The following is a 19,793-nucleotide window of genomic DNA, read 5'->3' on the forward strand; positions in this document are numbered from 1 at the left end:
AAATTGGATGCTTATCTTGCTGGGATCCTATGACCCCAGCTGACTTCCTGCCCCTGGGGTGGGGGGCTGGACTCGATGATCTTCCAAGGTCCCTTCCAGCCCTAATGTCTATGAAATCTATGAAATTTCCCCATAGTCTGATCCTCAGAAGCTAAGCCCTAACTGCACATGTAATTTTGTGACCAGACAACCCTGCATGCAAAATTTCAGCCCAAATGGCTGAAGTCTGGCCAAGTTACAAGCAACTAAAAACAGGGCCTTATAATGGGAAGGGTTGTGCTACTTTGATAACAGGCCTGTAATGTCCCATCTATAATGTCACCAAGCTTGAGATAAGTATTTTGTTAGGGTAAAGGTCAGGAATCCTGCTTTCCTGAAGAAAGGCTGCAGAGGCTACCATTTTTTAATCCTAGTTACGGGGAAGGTTGTAAAGCTGAATCATGTTTGTGAGCCTGCTGTATATCACATTTTGGATAGACCTTCACATATGCTATAAATATCCTCCCTGCTTCACCCAGCTGAAATTTATGAGCAGCCCACTGTACTGAGAGCCCCTAAAGAGAAACAGAGAGATGCATGTGGGATAGCAGTGAATGGCACCAATATACATGCTAAAATGTGTGCGCATGGATGGCTGGCCCGACGTTCACATTTCAGTAAGCTCTAATTATTTATGCACTATTCATAGTAATCAAGGGCACATCTACAGGATGAATGTAAGTGTGAGGGTGTGGTGAGGGTATAGGCAGCCAGGCCTGTGGATAGGCCTTGGGGGCAACTAGGAGGTTAGCAGGGCAGGTGCACAGGTTACTAAGAGATCCAAGAGGCAGTCCAAGATATAAGCTGAGGTCAGGAGCCATGGGTCGGAGAGCCAGTGCTGAGTTTTGGAGAATCCAAGATCAGGGTCCAGGAAGCCAAACCAAGCCAGGATGCTAAGAAAACCAGAGAGCAGAACCAGTGCTGAGTTTCAGGGGAGATCCAAGATCAGGGTCAAGAAAAGCCAAAGCCCAGTCAGAAGTCAGGAGAACCAGGGAGAGCTGTGAAGACGAGGCTTGCCAGAACAGACGGAGGCTGTGTGAAGACACGCTTGCAAGCCCGAGGCGGCAGGTGGATTTAAAAGGGATGAGTGGTGCTTCCAGCAGCCAACCTGGTTGCAGAGAACTGGGTTAGCCCCATTAGCCAGAGATCAGGGACAGGCATGGTAACTCCTGTGCTTGGCCCAGCCAGGCCTGCTTGACCAGAGTCCCTGACAAGAAGAAATGCTGTGCGGTGTCAGAACAAGGGTCCCCCCAGCTCCTCGGCCTCTCTGACAGTGGCAAGTAGCAGATGCATTAGACACAGGGCACATGTGGAGTGACCTAACCCCTGGGTGTATTTACACATGCGCTTCACTACAGTTCTGACTAATTAGCTCTGATGTAAAGTGTCACTATCTACACATATGACCATAGTAGGATGCAGTAAATTAATTAACTCCACTGTAGGACAGTACTGCCCCAGACAAGTACAGCAGAGTAGTTATGTGTGCCACAAGGCACATGTTGATGCTGACGGGGCTGGCTGGGGCATGAGGGTGCTTCAGGGTGGGGGCACGAGGGGCAGCATCATGCCCCTGGGCTGGCAGGCTGACCCGCTGGGTCCCCTGCCAGCAAGGGCTGCTCCACCCCTGCTCAATGTGCTGCAGTCCTGGGCACATGTGTAAACGCTGCACCTGGGAGCAATAAACTCCGGTACGAACTGAGCCCAAGTTTATTGCTATGTGCTAACTACACATGTAGATGCACCCACTGGGAAGCATGCCCTGCCTGTCTGCTCTGCTTAGGGTGCACCAAGGCCCCCCAGATCAGGTGAGACAGTGAGCTCCGAGGGACCCTGAGTGGGTGCCAAGAAGCATGCCTAAGGCTGCCTGAGAGCTGCTCTTGGTGCGTGCTCACACTAAACATGCTAGGCTGCCTGACTTTTGGGCTTTGCCATACACTGTGGGGCTGTGGATAGGCACTCCTGGGCTTGTCATGGGGGCATGGCAGATGCCCTAGGACAAGGAAGTCCCGTGGGAAAGCCTGAAGCAGCTATCACTGGATTTCAAGGGACAGAAGTCAGAAATAACCATGTGGATTGTAGTTCTGTAGTGAAATGTCATCTTGCAGGTCCATTTGCATGCTAATAATGTAACTTTAACAGGTATGTCTCTGCCTATAATGTGCAATGTATACCCTGAAAAGCCTGAGATTACTGCTGATTGCCAGTATATAATGCACACGTATTGTCTGTAGTTGAGCATCACTTGAGTTCACAGTTCTCAATGTACCATAAAGCTAGGTGGAGTTTTTCAAGGGAACTGTCTATGCAACTTGCCATGCTTTTGGCAATCTGCTTTAACACTAAAAAACTAGGGGGCTACTCATGCAAAACCTGTTGCATGAAAACCAGTGAAACTAGTTACGTGGGTAAAGCAGCCACACATCTTAAAGAGGGAGGTTACGTGTTACATGTTAGTCCATACTAAGGGCACTTAAAACATGAGTGTCTGCACATTAAAACTTGTTAACTCATGTTAAGTGCCCTCTGGGAGTCTCAAAGTTATGCCACTTTAGGTGAGGGTTAACTCATGGCTGTTCTACTTGGCACATGTTAGGGTAACGTCAGTCTGCTCCACAGAGATAAAATGAGCAATTTGTGGTCCTCTAGCATCCCAGGATGCACTGCTCCCAGCCTCTGTCCCCTTTCTGGAGCAGGGATAGAGCCCAGGTGTCATGGCTCCCAGCCATAACCCTGCTCACCAGCTGACTAGTGACAAGTCAGAGCAGTGCTGGGTAGAAACAGTATCACCCCATCATGTTTGGCTGCTCAGTGCTCGTTCTTACTTTAGCACAGCTCAACAGCCCACATTTCTAGTCTGGTCTAAGTGTAACATGCAACTTCACTCAAGACTCAGCATTTCAAGGAGAGCTCTGCAAAGCTTGTCCTATAACTGCTTGTGAAGCACTGAACCTGTTTTCCCAGAACACACCCTGCGTTCCCAGCTGGGTCGTGTAATAAACACAGAATGGGAAGGGGTGAGAGGAGTGGTAGCAGATACACTATTAGCAGAAAAAAGAAGCTGATTACTGGGAACTGATTAACAGGAGGAGGATATCACAGTAACTCTTGGCTTAATGGCACTGGCTTACTTTTCAGTAGAAGCAAATCTTACTTTGCCTTTAGCATGCTCTTCCGCCAAAGATCTCAGTGCAATTCATACACTCACTAAGCTTCAAGGTGCTACCATCTTGGCAAGCTGTTAAGACCTGTCTCATACATGAGGAAGCTAAAGCATTGGGAAATTATAGCTGTGATTGTCCAAGATGTGTCCCTCCAGTAAGTCCCACTGGAAATCCTGAACCACATGACTTGCTTAGCTCTACACAATGAGTCACACTGGGTAAGTGTGCTACATCCTTATCCCTAGAATAGTCCTAGATCCTAGAAGAGTCCTAGATCTGTATCCCTTTTTTCTACCCTGTCACCATTAGAGCACAGCACCTTTCTTCTGTGTGTTATTGAGGAGAATGAGGGCATCTGGAGTGATATCCCTGTCGTTGCTAAAAGCACCATTTCCAGGAATGATGTTCCCACCTTCCCTGATGAGGTTACCTCACTCTTGGCAGTAGCCCTTCCTTGGGGAGCAAACTGCGATTGCACAGGCTGGCAACCTTAATTCTGGAGTTTATTAACTTGGCAACCTTACTCAGGCTCTTTTAACTCAGGTTTTGTTCGTAATTTCTTGGGCTTTTAAAGAAGCAAGCTGAAAAAACAGATGCTCCATTGTGGTAGCACATTGGCACACCCATGGGGCATTGGCTGGGCTGGGAACTTTAGATCCACTGCACGGGCTTCCCCTCCCACCCCCACAAGTCCAGGTTTTGTCCCCCTCTGCATCTGAATCAGCAGTTCCCTCCTCCAGGTAGCCCGGTGTCAGCAAGGGGTCACAAAAATGCAGGACACAACATCTCTCTGCAATCAGTCCAGATGCCCAGACCCAGTATCACTCAGCAGCCCAGTGCCAGGGAAAGGCTGGATCAGTCTGTGTGGAGCATGCTCTGCGGGCGTGTCGACATGTGCAAATGCTCTGGGGTGGGTTTACTCTAGAGTAATTTACTCCGGTGGCAGAGGTTGCCCCAGCAGTGGGCAGCTCCTGGGGGCAGGAACCAATCTCCCACCCCTTGCTGTCCGGGTAACCAGGAGCACATTTTCTCCTGGTCAGCTGTCTACACATCTGCTACTGCGCCATTAGTAATTGGGAGCAAATTTGCTATTTGTATTTACAGGAAGCAAATTTACTCATGATTAGGGCAAATAACTGTGCAGTAAGTGTCTGCACGTGTAGACGGTGATACTCACTGCACAGTAATTTGCTCTAATCTCAAGTAAAGCATCTTGTGTAGACATGTCTTGTGTGAATGGGATCTTTGGGGAATTTGGCTGCTCCAGTCTCAGAAGTGGCTCTTAGTTATGTATGAACTGGGGGTAATTTTGCCACATTGGGGTAGGTTTTCAGGGGAAAAGCACACCTCAGGCACAAAACCCTCCCTGACCTCCTTTGTCAAATTCCCAGTCCCTGCTCCACAGCAAGGGCCTGGCCTCCGTATCACAGAGAGGAGAAGGCATACAGAAGGTTTTTAACCTGAGCAAAACAACATCCTTCTTTATAATCTTGTTCCAGTCTCATTCTTGGAAAGAGGTGAACAGGTTAGGCTGAACTTTTACCTAAAAATATCAGCCTCAGTCTGATAGCTGGCATAGAAAAATTTCAGTCCACGTGGTCAAAGTGACGTGTTAATCATAGCAAAGATATACCAGGAAATAGCTGAAAGCAGGATCTAATAAAGAGAAGTGTTAGGCAACCTAAAAAATGCTGCCCACTCTGCTTACAGACTGGAGAATCTTCCTCTTCCAATATCAGTTTGCCCTTCCCTAGTCAAACTGGGGAGTCCTAACCCTGCTAATAAAGTCAATTTAACACCTCTGCATACCCTTGCTAAATTTTGTGAGGGAAAGATTGGCCCTTTTAATTTAAATGTGTAAGCTTTGGTGATGGTGATGAACATAGAGCACAAGAAGCTGACTAGTAACGTCTGTAAAGCATAGTGTTATTGAAGTTCTCTTATTAGTTGGTTTACTTTGTAAAGCTCTTTTACTGGAATGATGAACATTTGCCAGATACCAAAGAAACTGTTTGCTAAAGCTTTGAATTCAAACTTAATGATCTGGAAATGTTTGGTTTTTTAATTTCAGTAGCATGGTATTTTTCTCATTCCAGATCTCATCTGTCATCCCTTCTCAGTCCTCATTTTATGAGCAGAATTTTGTGGATGTTAATTAAAATGAGTGATGTTACAGGATGCAGGTGTCTAGTGCTACAGCTGCGTATCGGTAATGATAGCTGATATGTGAGAATAAACACAGGTTTTCTTCTTCAGGTGATAATGAGGGAGAGGGTTTTGAATCTGTGAAATTGTAATAATGTTTGATTTTTCACTGCTTAAATGGAAAATGCTTCATGAGATACATCTTTAATTAGAGTGGTTTGATTTTTGTTTTGCCAGTTCTGTAAATTTTCTTTCACCAGCCTAGCCTGCCTCATTATATCTGGCACCGAGTGACCTCATGCATTGCCCCTAAGGCAGCGCAGCTTGCAACACGACACGGTGAGCCCTGGAAACAAGAATGCAGCCCACAGCGATGGAGCTCTGAGCGCAAACCCTCATTACTGGAGAAGTATCTCCAGCATCTGTTTTAGTTATGAAGACAAATTAAAGGTTAAGCTTGGTGCACGGCACAGATGATCAGCTCAGTTTAGCACTAGATACATCTTAGTCTAAAAGCACTTTTTTCTAAAAGTATTTTATAAAAAAAGAAAAGACTGTATGCTGAAACCATAGCCTGGTTGAATGGCATTTTGCTCTCCCCAGATGACAGCACTAGCCTGGGGTGGATTATGGGGTCTATCCCTCTCATTTTGTTAAAGATGTAGTAGCCTCTCCACATTCAGGTCCTGGCTTCCTCATGCTTCTGCATCCTGTTTGACCCATTGCTAAGCCAGCCCTCCTCAGACCACCAAGACTGATGTCTGAGGTCCTCCTTATCAGTTAAGGAGGACTGAACAATATGGGAGCCCTTCTGAAATCACAACCTACGGTCCCCATTTTTTATTGATCCTGTGTAAAGTGTGGGCCCAGACTCAAGAAACAATAAGGAAAGATAAAACGATGCTTGGTGCATGTGGATTGTTTTGGAGACCTGTGATGTCATCCGTATTGTGCCCCTTTGGAGGTGTTCTGTCAAATAATCTCTCTCGCAGGTGCTGTGACAGGCGCAGAGCCATATTTAGCTGTAGGTTAGGCCAGCATCATTCATGCAGAATAAATAATTCTCTGATAACAATATCTGCATCGGCAGCAGTGAAATCAGTGAGTTACTTTGGATTTGCATGGGTGTAACTGAGAGCAGAATCTGGCCCATGCTCTGTAAAGGAAAGGCCACTAGATTCCAAGAGAAAACTGTGGTTATAAAACCATTTCCCTCTGTCCTTGCAGTCAACCGGAAACCAGAGCAAAGTCTGCGTAACAGAAATGTGCATTTCAGAGAGCTCAGCCCCCAGAAAGCACAGGGCTTTCCATGAGAGGGCCTGGTTTATCTAGCAGCTCTTAGCTTTCAGATTCCCAGAGGCACTGGTGAAGAGTTTCTCTGCTGCTTTTTGTCTTGCTTTGTCCACGAGATATGGGCTGTAGAAAGAGACGGTGCTTTGGGAGAAGGAACCCTTCCATTTACCCTCCAGCTTCGGCTCTTTGTGTTGTTTTCCAGGGGATTGTTACTCTTTGCTGTGAGTTTTTTGGAGTCGGTGGTCTTTCTAGATTCTTGCCTTCTTCTTACCCTACCCATAGCACGCAGCATTCAGGGGAAGGTTAATCACACCCTCGGCAGGAGGCTTCTGGGTCCCTGTTTGTCTTGCAGCTGGCTGACTCAAGCTTGAGGAGTCTCTTCCAAATACAGGATCAGCAAACAACTATATGGTCAGCTCAAGTTTCTGTCCTCCTGCCCGCACTGATTCAGATGGGGAAATCACGACTCAGACGCTGGGCTGCTGGAAGAAAATGCCTGGGAATCTGGAGGAAGGGAAAACGTTGGCAGAAACTTTTTCTTTCCACCATAGCTGAGCTCCTGCAAAAGCAGGAGATCTAAATGCAGGCAAACAGCCCCCCTGCCAGCACCCAGCTGGTTAGACCAGGACACCAGCATTCAAAAAAGCACTGTTTATTGCTGCTTTTATTGCTCCCTAGCACAGGCTAGGCATGACGCAGGCATGAAGTCATTCTCTGAGTGTGGGGTTGAGTTACAAGCACAGCATTTTGCGGCTGGGCAGCTGACTCCCCTGACATCTGACAATGTCTCAGACAAGGGTGTGAACTAAATAGTGGGCTGTGCTGAAACACTTGCTCTCTGGGGTGACCTGTGAAACCACAGCATTGTTTCTGCAACCCTTTTTGTCAACTTCTGGTCAACAGAGACATAGAGACCCAGTTCTCTTCCAACCCTGGGTGCATTGGCTTATTCCTACACATATTGGGCTTGTCTGCATGTGGACCTTTAAGCAGGATTAGCCTAAAATCACCATTTTAAGGCACATTGAGTGCATGTCCACACATGTGCACCCTTCACGTGCCTTAAAACCAGTGATTATAAGCTAATCCTGCCTAAATTTGATACCTGCTTAAAGCAAGTACCAAATTTCGGCACGATTAGCTAAGTCACATTAGCCCATGTGTAGATGCTTAATGCGCATTAACGTGGTGTGCATATTAGCATGGCTACATGTGGGCTAATGTGACTTAGCTATGCGAGCCTAAATTTAGTGCATCTGAATGTGCATTAGCGTGTCTACATTGCCTTAATGCGCCTTAAGCAAAGGCAGATTAAGTTTAGGCATGCATAACTACACGTGTAGACATGCCCACTGCTTCCCAGTTATGGCCACTCTGAGAGTTACACTGGAACAGGTGTGTGCTCCCAAGAGATGCAGTGGGTGGATACCAAGCTGGACTAGGACAGAGTGGGATTGATGGAAGGACTGCTTGGGAGACAGGGTCTGGCCCTGGCCTGTCCCACCTACCAGCACCCTTGAAGCTGGAGGTAATGAATAAACAACAAGTAGGTCTAAGATTGGGGTTTGCCTGAAAGGGGGGGGGTTTGAGTTGTGGCAGAAAGGACCCAGAAGGTGTCTGAGAAATTCACTGTGATTTCTAAGGGGCAGCCAGGTCTGGTAAGAAACCTGGGGCTGGAGCTCATGTTGTCTTGTCCTTTTATGCATTGATGAAGTTGTGCCCCAAGGTGGGTTTTGACCCCATACAGGCTGTGCATGGCACATGCTTTAGAACAAGCAAGAGAAGGACCTGCTCACCGGGAACCAAATCTCAAGTATTCCAACGTTCAGAGGTGACCTTGGACTAAAAGCGCCCTCTCAGCTGCAAAAACCATAAAACAGGAGACTTTGAAGTAACATTTGAAAATAAACCCTGTTCCTGTTGCTGTCTACGGAGGTTTTCCATTGATTTCTGTAGGTTGGAAATAGCCTACTGTAACTATTTTCAACATGCAAAAGATTTGAGGGGTGATTTCTATAACCATGAAATACAATCATGAAAAACACAGGGGTATATTTCAAGAGTGCTAGTTTCCTCTTTATCTCTGAATTTGATCCATGCATCCTTATTTTCGCATATTTTTCTTTTCTACATGGAAACATTGCTCTTAGTAATGTCCGTCTCTGACATTTGTCTGAGTGGAAGTCCAGGCATGGTCTTGAAATTGCAATACTTGGGCAAAATGTCACATCATGCTACTGCCCTGTCATTTAGGCTGGAATGCCATAAAGAGGTTCGGTTCATTGCAATTTTCTGCGTTATATGTGAAGACATGTCATCCCTATTATTTCTGGCAGACTGCACATGGAATACAAAGAATAAATCTGGTTTGACAAGGTGATTCGTTTCAAGGATAATTAGCTAGGAACTCTCCATTTGGAAAATAACAGGGAAGCTGGCCTGGCGTTTATGATGCCAGAGTATATGAAGAGCAACCTGCATTTCATTTTCATTACTGCATGTTAAACCAGTGACCTTTTTGTCTTCAGCAAAAGTCTGCCCCTGAAAGTTAACGTAGGAGTTAGCCAAGTCAGAAGGGAATGCAGAGATTTCACTGTGCCTTCTAGCCAGCATGCAATGGTCTTCAAACTGGCATTTACTGGTAAATAGAACCCCATATTGCCCCATACCAAAGTGGTGAGAGGGTTGGAGTGGGGTGGAGGAGAATACAGATGTGAGGCAGTGCCACATCTGGGTTGTATAATGCCTTGTTTTTGGGGAAACTGCAGGAACTCCCCTGCAGCTGCCTCGCAGAAGCCTGCTTCTATGATGCTGTGGGTGGGAGGAGGTTTGGGGAACTGCATCTTCCCTGAGGAGTGCCTGGGTATTCTGGCAGAAGCCACATCCGACTTAATGCTACTTCCAGACTTAGGCTCACACAGTCGCCCACAGAGATGGGAGTCAATGGATTTCTAACTTTGCCTTCCCTTCTGGAATGTGTGTTCAAAAGCGTAATCGCCTGGGGAGGGAGAGACACTCACAGGGTGCGTGACAAGACGTACTAACTGTGTGTTATCATGAACATCAAGCGGTACTGTTGGTGAGGTTAACATTGATTTTTGGATTTGCTCCTGTCAATTCTTATCCCCTGGGTCGATAAATCTTGGTCACATCAAGGGAATATCCTGCCATCTGTTACCTCTTTAGTATTGTCCTTCTGTCTTCACTGCTCGTTATCACTGCAAATTGTTTTCTGACATGCCAGCCTGAATAGAGGTGTCTGGAACAAATGGAACAGATGAGGTTTCCATGGATTAGGCAGTGGAAAGGTGGGTATATTCTGCAGATGCTGTGACCTCAGTATAGAATAAGACAGATGAGCAATGATACCAGGGGAATGGATGCAGACAGATATACAGCCATGAAAAAGGAAGTAGGTTTTCTGCAGCCAAGAGTCTCTAGGTCAACTCGCCCTTCTTATGCCAGAGAATCTGAGCTCCATTTTAGTCCAAACTGCACCTACCCCCAATTCTCTCCCTTGTTATAGACCAATTATCCCTGGGAAAATCCACACCACCACTGGTGTTTTCTCTGCAGTAGTGCATGTAGCCACCTTTTGTACTAACCATTGTGAGAGTTTTGTCTCATTCACACAAGCTTTGCTTTTGGATTTTCATTTTGCCTTTATTTTTCTCTGCCCTCGCCTCATTTTTCTTCTTATTTTTCTTTTCAGCAAAGTCCTGGGAAGGATCACCCTCAACAACTGCTGCTACATTAGCTCCACCATCTCCAGCTAAAACTACTAGTGGTATCACTCTAAGTATGTGTCTTTCTAGCAGAGAATATTGTAAATGCTAAAGTACTCATCATTACTATATATATATATACACACACACACACACACAGGTCATTATATATATACACAAAGATCATATATATATGCACATGCACACACATGTTATATCCATGATGATTTAGACTCTTTAAATTTCTGTTTATTGTAGTTTTTATCTAAAAATAGCTATAATTCTAACTAGATCAAAAGAAAAAGTGAAATGCTGAATCTGGTCCCGATGTGTATGAATGGACACAAGGGTAAATTAGAGAAACATGGTGGTAAATTGGGTCCTATGTCGAATATTGTGTTTTTTCAGATGACCTAGCTAGCTTCCTTCCCTTCAAATGAGTCTTTGGCATCCTTCATAAGGGATGTTTCACCATGACACAGATTTCCACAAGGTGACACAAGTGTATTTCCTATAGGCTAGGACAGTCTTCAGTGGAAAAAGTCCCTGTCTATGTGTTGAAAGACCCACAGTTGGTCTCAATTGGTGCAATTTAACCTAATCCCACTGGAACCTGGGCCTTACAACAACAGCACAGGATCACTCCAGTTTTATGCTGTTAGTCCACTTAAATCACTGGAGTGACACAGGGGGAGAACTGGATTGACACAGCCCTGAATCAGCAAGTAGGAAACGTAAGTAAGCTAGCTAGATATCAGCCAGAGGCTGGTTGTATGCAGTATTCGTGTTTGCTCAGGAACTTCACAGTGAAATCTTCCATTCATTTTTGCCTGAAATCCTAAGTGTAAATCCATTCCTAAGTGTTTATTACCTGCAGAAGACTCATTGTAGCACCACGAGTTTGCTCTCCCCTAACGAGATGTCTTAGTTACAGGTGGCCTCATCTTGTGAGGTGCTGCCCTTTAATGTTCTTAGCACCCCTGTCTTTCTTGATTCCATGAGCTGTAGAGCCAGCAGTTTTGTGGAGCATTGCTCAGCCAGTCAAGAGCATTGCTTAAAATGTATGGAAACGTTATTTACAATGATTAAATTAAATCTATAAATTAAAAAGGACATAAAATAGATTCTCTAGTTTGATTTTTGGGTGTGTGATTTTTCTATTGCTTCTCGGTAACTTGTAGATTAGACCTAGCCTACAAGTTGCTAAAAGCTCTGCCTGCATTGTTTTCCATGTAAATTCATTGCTGATGCAAACTGGCAAGCACGTCTGTATTAGTAGATACCTGTCTAGCTACCTGTTAGTCTAAACCAGGTATTTAGACTCTAATTAGTAATATTTCCATCTGCAGCTCACTGCTGGCACAAAAATAGCTGCTGCAGGTATCTGCAGATAATTATCTGGCTGTTGGTTCCAGCCATGTACATTTATACAAAGACTATTCTAGGAATCCTAGGCTATGTTTAGTACACAACGTTTTGCTGGGATTAAATATTTCTCCTAGAAAAGCAATTTAAGCAGCTCCCTGTTACACATTAGCCAGAAGGCCAAATAACTACTGCATATCTCAGAACAAGATTGAGTTTTATGATCATGTGCATAAAAAGGAAGAGATGCCATTTGCCTTTTCAGTGTCACAAAAGCAGAACAAGCAATCACTTTATATCTACCTTTGTGACTCATTTCTGTGAATTAAACTTGTGTGGAAAGATTATTTTTGTGTTACTGTAATACCCAGGGGGGCCTCAAGGTCCTAGTCATAGTACAAATATGCTAGGCACAGTAGAATAAAAAGTCCTGACCCAAAGCCCCAAAGTCCAAGGCCCCGGTCCTACAGTCAGCAGTCAGCAGGCAGACCCTGGCAAAGTCAAGGATCTGAGTACTGGAGGAAGAGGGGAGGGGGATTGGGTTGTAAAGAGGAATTGCAGAACTAGGCACCCAACTTCCCTTGAGGGTGGCACAGCTCAGGTGCCTCCAAAATGACCAAAAACAACAGTAGAAGATCACATACGTGAGGATATAGAGACCAGGAACACAAGCTTTTTTTGTGTGTGTGTTGACTAGCGTTTTCCATTATTGCAGTTACCTTCTACAACATTCAGGTGAACTTTTCTGTTACCCATGAACCCCAGACACCTCCTGATTATTATGATGTAAGGAACGTTACTGAAACCTGGGTAAGTAGTTTTGACTTTCCTTTCCTTCTGTATAACTGATAGAGGATAAGGACAATTAAATAAAAGATTCTCAGTCTCCAGCAAAGTTACAGAGGAGTGTTCAGTTCACAGAAAAAGCAAAAGCATGAGATTTCATAATCCTGTTGCTTGACAGGATAAAATTAGAGCTTGTCAAAAAGAGGACACATTTTGCCAATGCTTTGGCAAAAAAAGTCTGCCCTTTTCCTTTGAAATTCATAATTTTGATGAAAGGTGTTGCATGAATTGAATTTACATGCAGGTCTTGTCTCCTTAAAAACTTGGCATGTGAGTTATTTTGTTATTTCATCTTTGGTTCCTTTCCTCTATTTTACAGTTTGTATTTTTATTTATTTATTTGTTACCTTACAGCTTAATGACAGATTGTCTGGCACTGAATTTGTTGTTACAAATTACAAGATAAAGACAGTAGGCAGGTAAGTGTGCGACTGTAGTTAGTTATTTGCACCACAACCTTCCAACTTTAGAAGAGTTTGCAATCAAATTCTAGATCCACGTTTTGTCGTGGACCCTTCTCATTAGTATGGGTTAAGCTGGGACTCCACATCCAGCCACCTATGACCTTTAGAAGGGTTCAAATTTTGCCTTTTGGGCCCAATACTCCTGTTTTCTCACATCCTGAGTAATGGAAGCTGACAACTGAGGGCCACGTTGGGAACTCATTTCACATTCTGGGTTAAGAAGGTATGAATGTTTACTGCTGTGGGGGTGGGGGTAGGGGACTGCGTGAATCTCGGCAAGGTCAAGATCCTGAACATTCAGAAATGGGGTGTAGGGTCCTGAACCATGGTGGGCTACAGATAATCTGTCTGGCTCAGTATTTACATAGCTCTCATCATACCAGCATCTGAATGCCTGAAGTCTGAATGCCTGAATCTATTGTAGGATTTACAGGTGCAAAGTCCCATTAAGAAATAATGTACCAAGCATGATACTTCAGAAACACGTATTTGTATATCTCTGTTTTACTGGTGGGGACAGAGAAGTGGGCATGTTTATCATTTGCTATACTGACAGCACCGTGACTTGTACGGACTTTGAGATATTATTTATCATCATGCATATACCGACTTCTTGCTGCTTCTCCTGGTTTCCCAAACATCCCTTGATTTGGGGAGATTTTGGGTTGCACCAATAAAATAAAACACTGCATTGTGTGTCTGATTCTGAAAACCACAGAGGCAAGCATAAAGGCAGAATGTGGAATAAATAGAGTGAGAGATTAGGATTTAAAGTGTATTACCTTGTGCATCTGTTGTATAATCATATACAAGATGCAATACTTAAATCTCTTAGGAATTAAGGGATTAAACTTTTTTCAAAACGAAACTGAAGGGCTCGTATAGAATAAGAAAATGGTGAAGGCATCTTACATAACATTTTGATTAGTCTGTTTTGTTTGCCTAAGTAGCTTTTTAAAGTGACATGCTCTGTAGAGAAGTATGAGCTGGTTAAGATGTGCAGCTGTGGAAGTACACAAACCTGATTTGGAAGGAAGGTTTTGTAGTGAAGTGGCTGGTACGACATGCTCCATTGCTCTCTGCTGGACAGAGCCAGCATTGCTGGATTATGTCATAAACCTCTGCTGCTAGGAGGGCGAGTTTCTTCAGGTAGATGTGATATCTTATATTGGACCAAGGATTTCTCTAACTCCAGTGGTTAGGACAGGGGGTTGTGAGCTCCATCAGTGCCATTGCCATGAAGGTCGAAAAGGCTCTTATAAGATGCACATCAGTGATGCTCCTGGCTGACCAGCGATTTGTTAATGTAGTAAATATTCCTAAAGGTACAACAGGCAGTTCTGGGAAGGGGGCACATGATCCGTGGCAGCTTCTTTGGGTACCAACGTCTATGATGTGGATCATTATGTTTGCTGTGGAATACTTACTCTCTTTTGCTTTGCTTACAGGGCTTTGACAGAAGGACGTGTCCAGAAGAAGGCTCAGGTACATATGAAACAAGAAGTCAACTTGTCTTCAGATACCAAAATCCACCACAACATGCTTTTCCTTACCTTTCCTCTTAAGGTATTTTAGCTGCAGGCTGAAAGGTAGCTACCCTGAGACACTGTACATTCAAATTTATTGTCCCTGCTCAGGGGTGGTGAGAAGCTGTAAAGATCAGATTAACTCAGGGATGAACTTTATAACTTCTGCTGGTCCTCTGGAGAAAGCTCAGCTGAACACTGTCTGATTTTAGACTCCTGCAGTTCTGGCTTAAGTTTCATTTCAAGGCAAGGGGTTTGGGTGTCCAGGAAGGGAGTCAGGCATGTGCTGAGTTTGTAACTGGTGAGTGAGGTGGTTGGCTTTCAACGTGGCTCCTTTATGTATGGCACTCATGACTATTCCCCTAGTAACCATGACTCGGTCTGCACTCCCAGCATGGGCACTCTCAAGGTTGTCCTGCCTCCCTGCTCCAGCTTGCATGCACCAAATCTGGAAATGCACCGGTAAGGATGCTCTCAGGCTGTCTGCAGGGCTGTACTCAAACTCCACAGAGACTGAGGTCTCAAGGACAAGTGGGAGGGAGGGAGGTCCATGAAGGAGTGTCACCAGCCCATCAGCATCATGTGAGCCTGAAGGGACATGCTGGAGACACAGTGCACATGTCCCATGCACTGTATGTACCCCCTGCTACTCTTGTGGTAGCCAACAGTATTTTGCTCCGTCAGAGGCCGCTGCTGGCCCAGGGCAAATTATATTTCATCTGAGCTGACACAGAACGACTTGTTTAGGGCACTTGCAGGAAAAAAAAAGGAAAAGGATGGCAAGATTTGCAGTCATCCCTCTCATCCAGCAGCTTGTTCAGCAGAGCACGCACAGGAGCTACTCCCCCTCTCCTTTCTAACCCCCCGCTTTCAGGATGGAGGCATCACCCCCTACCTCTCCCCAGCTCCAACTGGCCCTCGTCTTCTTGTCATTCCTTCTTTTTCCCCCTCCTTAGTCCCAGACATTTGAGCAATGCTGTGGGAGGCACATTTCTCATGCCTCCTCCATGTGTTGCCCAGGCACATTTCTAAAGATGCAAATGGCACTGAAGCCCCTGGCTTTTGCTGGTGTTCAGGAGGAGATAGGAGCCTCAGTAACTTGTGTGTCTGTGGAAATATTCCCCATCAGATTTTGGGACAGGAGGCTGGCAGGAAAGGTTAGCTACTATTTTGCTGCCTCACAGTGTCATGCCACTTTGTCTGTGTAACACAGGACTCTCAATAAGTTTGTTAGAGAACTTAAGTGCATAAATGAGATGTGATGGTGATTCATAACTAGGGTAAACAGAGCTGTAGAACAAGTTATCCTAAACAGTTTCCTAACCCTATTATTTAAGAAACTTGCTACTTGGGTTATATTGGCTTAATGCAGCTGTAACAGGAGTAACTCCCTAGGGGTCATTGTGCTCTCCCTTAGCACCCCTTACCATGCCCAGTCGGTCTACGATGTACCCTCAATCTCGCCTGCCATGTCTTTGATGTCAATTATGTAATTAGGGAGGCTGCCTCTTCTGTTCTCCTGGATACGGTTATCCTCCTGTACATTAGCTCGGCTCTGCTAATGGGTGTTCCTGGGCACCCCAGCCTTATGGGCTATGCATGGCTCCAACCACCCCTTTACCAGGCCCCCAGCCTCGCAGATGTACCGGACATTGTTCGGTCAGTCTCGCTCTCGTCGCCCCCTCTGGCGCTCGGGCTTCTCGCTGCCCCCTGCTCTGGGGTTACTGCAGCCTTGGGGCTCAGGTGGCCGTAGCCATGCCTGGCCCCAACTCTCCTCCTTGGGGTCTCGGCCGTCCTGCTGGGCTCAGGCGGCCTCAGTCTTACCTAGCCTCTGATTCTCTGCTCCCCTTTTCCTCGGGGCTGGGGTCAGTGCACCCCTGGATGCTGCACCCTCTCTGGTGCCGGGGTCCCCACGCTACCGTGGAGCCCCTATGAGGCCTCCTCCAACCCCAAATAGCCTCACCCGGTCCTCTGGTGTAAACCACAAACACAAAGCATAAGCCCCTGGGCTATGACAAATTCTAGATGCTTAGCTGTAATATCCTTCGAGCCACCCAACGGGTACTCTGTCTCTTCCCCCGTATCAGCCTGCTCGTGCAGTCCAGCTTCTCCTCTCTACTCGCATAGGCAGAGCTCTCTCTCCCTTGGCGGCCAGCAGCTCACACACCCCGGCCTCAGACTTGTGGTTTATATATGTAGGCACCAGGCCCTGCCCCTTCTGGTCAGCTGACCAGGCAGGTGTAAGTCCTTACCCTCATTAACCGGTTGGCCCGGCAACCTGCACCTGGGTCCTTATCTCTGCTCTCAAAGTAGCAGGCACCTTAGTGCCCTGCTACAGCACCCAATAGATATTGTGACTTGCAAAGTATTCTTACTGCACATAGAAAGACAGATACTCATTTCAAGCAAGTGGCTGCAATCTAATGAGGGTATCAAGTTGCTGCCGCTCCCTTCCACTGAAATCAAGTATTATTACATTAAAGCCAACTGCAGCTTCCTAACCTTATTCTAACCTTTTGTTTTGTCTTTGTCAACTGAAGATGGAGATAAAGCAGAACTCCCGAAGGTAGGATCCATGTTCTTGAGTTGCATTTTCATTGCTGTTGATTGCATTGCGTGCTTCAATTCCCACCCTCACAATTATATAGTCTGTAGGTGATGGTCTTGTAATATGATAATCACCCTTATTTAGTTATTTCTTTTTAAATCATTAATTATTTTTTGGTATTTTTTAATTATGGAAGAGGCTTAAGCTCCTTGAAAGTGATAAAGTAACTTATTATTTGGGCTTCTTACACAGCAATTTGCTTCCAGTCTCTGGGTTGTCTTTGTAATAAGTCTTGGCTTGGGACATGCCATCTTCTTATACAATGGAAGGGAAGAGTACAGAATGCCCATCCCTCCCACTGACATTACCCTGATGTGCGTCCTTCGTACTCCCAACGTTTAAACCTTAAGTGATACATATATATTGTTTGATTTTCTCTGACGTTCCAGGAGTGTTTAATACCTTCTGGACTGTAGTTCCTTCTTCTCACCCTCCTATAAGGCAGTTCAGGCAGCACTGGATTTTGGTGCAGGATGGGTCTTTATTGCATTGAGTGTTGTAGGTACAGTACATGTCAGCAGTCTAAATGGAAGTCCCCTTTACCTTAAAATCAAGTCTTGGACTTAAGACCTGTGGGTTAATGATTAACTAACTGGTGGCCCATCACTACAAATGCAGCATTACTTTTATGTGTATCTTGTATTTGTAGCTATGGCTCCAAAGCCATTGTAAAGGTCGAATCTTCTGAAACACAAGAAGAACTGACTGAGAAGATAAGACAGCTGTTGACTGGCATGCATGTGGGGAGACGACTGTCGTTCTCATTGGAACTTGACAATGTGACTGTTGCCCCAATAGGTAATATTTTTATTATGTGCTATTGAATATTTGTTGCTAGATTTATAAGTATTATGACAGGGTTGGGTCAAATTGAAAAAGAGGTCAGAAAGGAGCTTTATGATCAATGAGATTCACTCCTAACATCACACAGGCCACAAAATTTTATGTAACGGTTCCTCCAGCAAGCTCTAAACCTGGTGGTTTGACTTGAGGACATTGCTGAGAAATAGACACTCAGCCTGGATGTCAAGGCTCTCAAGGCAGTAATTTGTTACAGTGCTTCATTCCACGTGTTAAGGTGCAAGTGGCTTCTGTATCATTCAAGGAACCTGCTTACTCTGGATGCATCTACACGTGCAATTAATGTGACTGAATAAACTCTGGCACAAACTGAGCCAGAGTAGATTAATCCTGACGTCACCATCTACACATGAGTTTAAGCACAGTGTTTTACTCTGCGATCAGGTAGTACCTGTGTCTGATGGCACTATCCTACGCCGGAGTAAATTAATCTACTGTACCTTAATTGCAGTGCACGTGTAGACGGTGATGCTTTACTGCACAGTAAATTATTCTGCTTCACTGGGGGCGTGTCTACACGAGCTGCCCATTGCACAGTTGTTATTGCAAAGTCATTTAGTACTTGCATAACCACGTATTAAATGACTGTGCAGTTACTGGAGTTACTGTGTAGCAGCATCCTGGCACCATTGCCTAGTGATGCTTACTGCACAGTAGCTCAGTACTACTGTATGGTAATGTCATGTCACAGTTCATGCATGGCAACACTACCTCACAGTAGTAACAAGCGATTGCACGGTACTAATGAGCTACTCCACAGTATGCATCTCATGTAGATGCGGCCAGTAAAGCACACATTTAGACATGCCTCTAGGTCTGAATTTGGCCTGTTATGGTTATTGATGCAGCTTATTGATAGCTGTTATGGTTTACTAGGTGCTTGACTTAGGGTAGAATCTTGAATCTGAACCCCTTAGAAAGGTGTGAAAGTGGACGTCTGGGATGGCTCTTAAAATGGGAACATATGCTCATCACCAGAACTAAAACTCCTACCTACTGGTGTTACTGTTGATGTGTCATCAAATCCCACAATAAAGAGTGTAGCATCCCTAGGAGAAGATTGCTCCTCAGTTCTTCAACTGTTTTGCTCTTCTCATGAAAACACACTTTTTAGAGGTGGGAGGAATTGGAGAATGCACTTCAAATGAGTCAAAATTCCTCAAAATGATGGCTTGACTAATCTTTGCTATATGGGGTTTGAATCACATGTAATGTAGAATATGTTTTTTAATAAGTGCCAGAGAACAGCACAGGGAACTCAGTTACGGTCTATGGTCTTAAGCCATGCCACTTTGACTATTTGTGTCTCCATTTACAATATTTGTCCTCCTCCAGAAATACTTACTGGCTGTGTCTACACAAGATATTGACTGCACAGTTGTTACTGTGCAGTCATTTGGTACTTGTATAAACAAGTACCAAAATTGCTCAGTAACCTGAGTTACTGCACAGTATCATCGACAAATGCCATTTTTGTGATGTTACTGTATAGTAGCCCTGAGACTACTGCGCAGTAGTGTCACATTATGGGTTAAGCTACATGACATTACTGTGCAGTAGTCATAGGCTATTGCACAGTCAGTATCTCATGTAGACATGGCCACTGTAGAGAAAAAGAAAAAAAAAGAAAAAAGAATTAACCTATTTGCAGCTGCAAGGTCCCCTGTGAACCACACACTACATTCATAGAATCATAGAATCATAGAAGTGGGGTCGGAGGGACCTTGTAGATCTTCAGGTCCGACCCCCCGCCTGGG

At 45.0% G+C, this 19,793-nt stretch overlaps 2 protein-coding genes across 2 annotated transcripts in view; both read left to right on the forward strand.

Annotated features, from left to right (window-relative positions):
- The window catches only part of LOC109300336 (adhesion G-protein coupled receptor G4-like), a 27,230-nt gene extending 12,614 nt beyond the window's left edge, over positions 1–14,616 (forward strand). Inside the window, exons 4-7 of the mRNA XM_019521019.1 lie at positions 10,354–10,440; positions 12,447–12,541; positions 12,932–12,996; positions 14,490–14,616. Of these exons, the coding sequence (XP_019376564.1) occupies positions 10,354–10,440; positions 12,447–12,541; positions 12,932–12,996; positions 14,490–14,616 (374 nt within the window). The remainder of the gene's footprint in view (positions 1–10,353; positions 10,441–12,446; positions 12,542–12,931; positions 12,997–14,489) is intronic.
- Positions 12,418–19,793, forward strand: part of ADGRG4 (adhesion G protein-coupled receptor G4) — a 36,759-nt gene continuing 29,383 nt past the window's right edge. Inside the window, exons 1-5 of the mRNA XM_019521323.1 lie at positions 12,418–12,541; positions 12,932–12,996; positions 14,490–14,526; positions 17,108–17,133; positions 17,825–17,973. Coding sequence (XP_019376868.1) covers positions 17,108–17,133; positions 17,825–17,973 — 175 coding nt within the window. The 5' untranslated portion in view covers positions 12,418–12,541; positions 12,932–12,996; positions 14,490–14,526. The remainder of the gene's footprint in view (positions 12,542–12,931; positions 12,997–14,489; positions 14,527–17,107; positions 17,134–17,824; positions 17,974–19,793) is intronic.

Source organism: Gavialis gangeticus, unplaced genomic scaffold, assembly GCF_001723915.1.
Source record: "Gavialis gangeticus isolate Ggan-Ray unplaced genomic scaffold, GavGan_comp1, whole genome shotgun sequence".
NCBI classification, from domain to species: domain Eukaryota; kingdom Metazoa; phylum Chordata; order Crocodylia; family Gavialidae; genus Gavialis; species Gavialis gangeticus.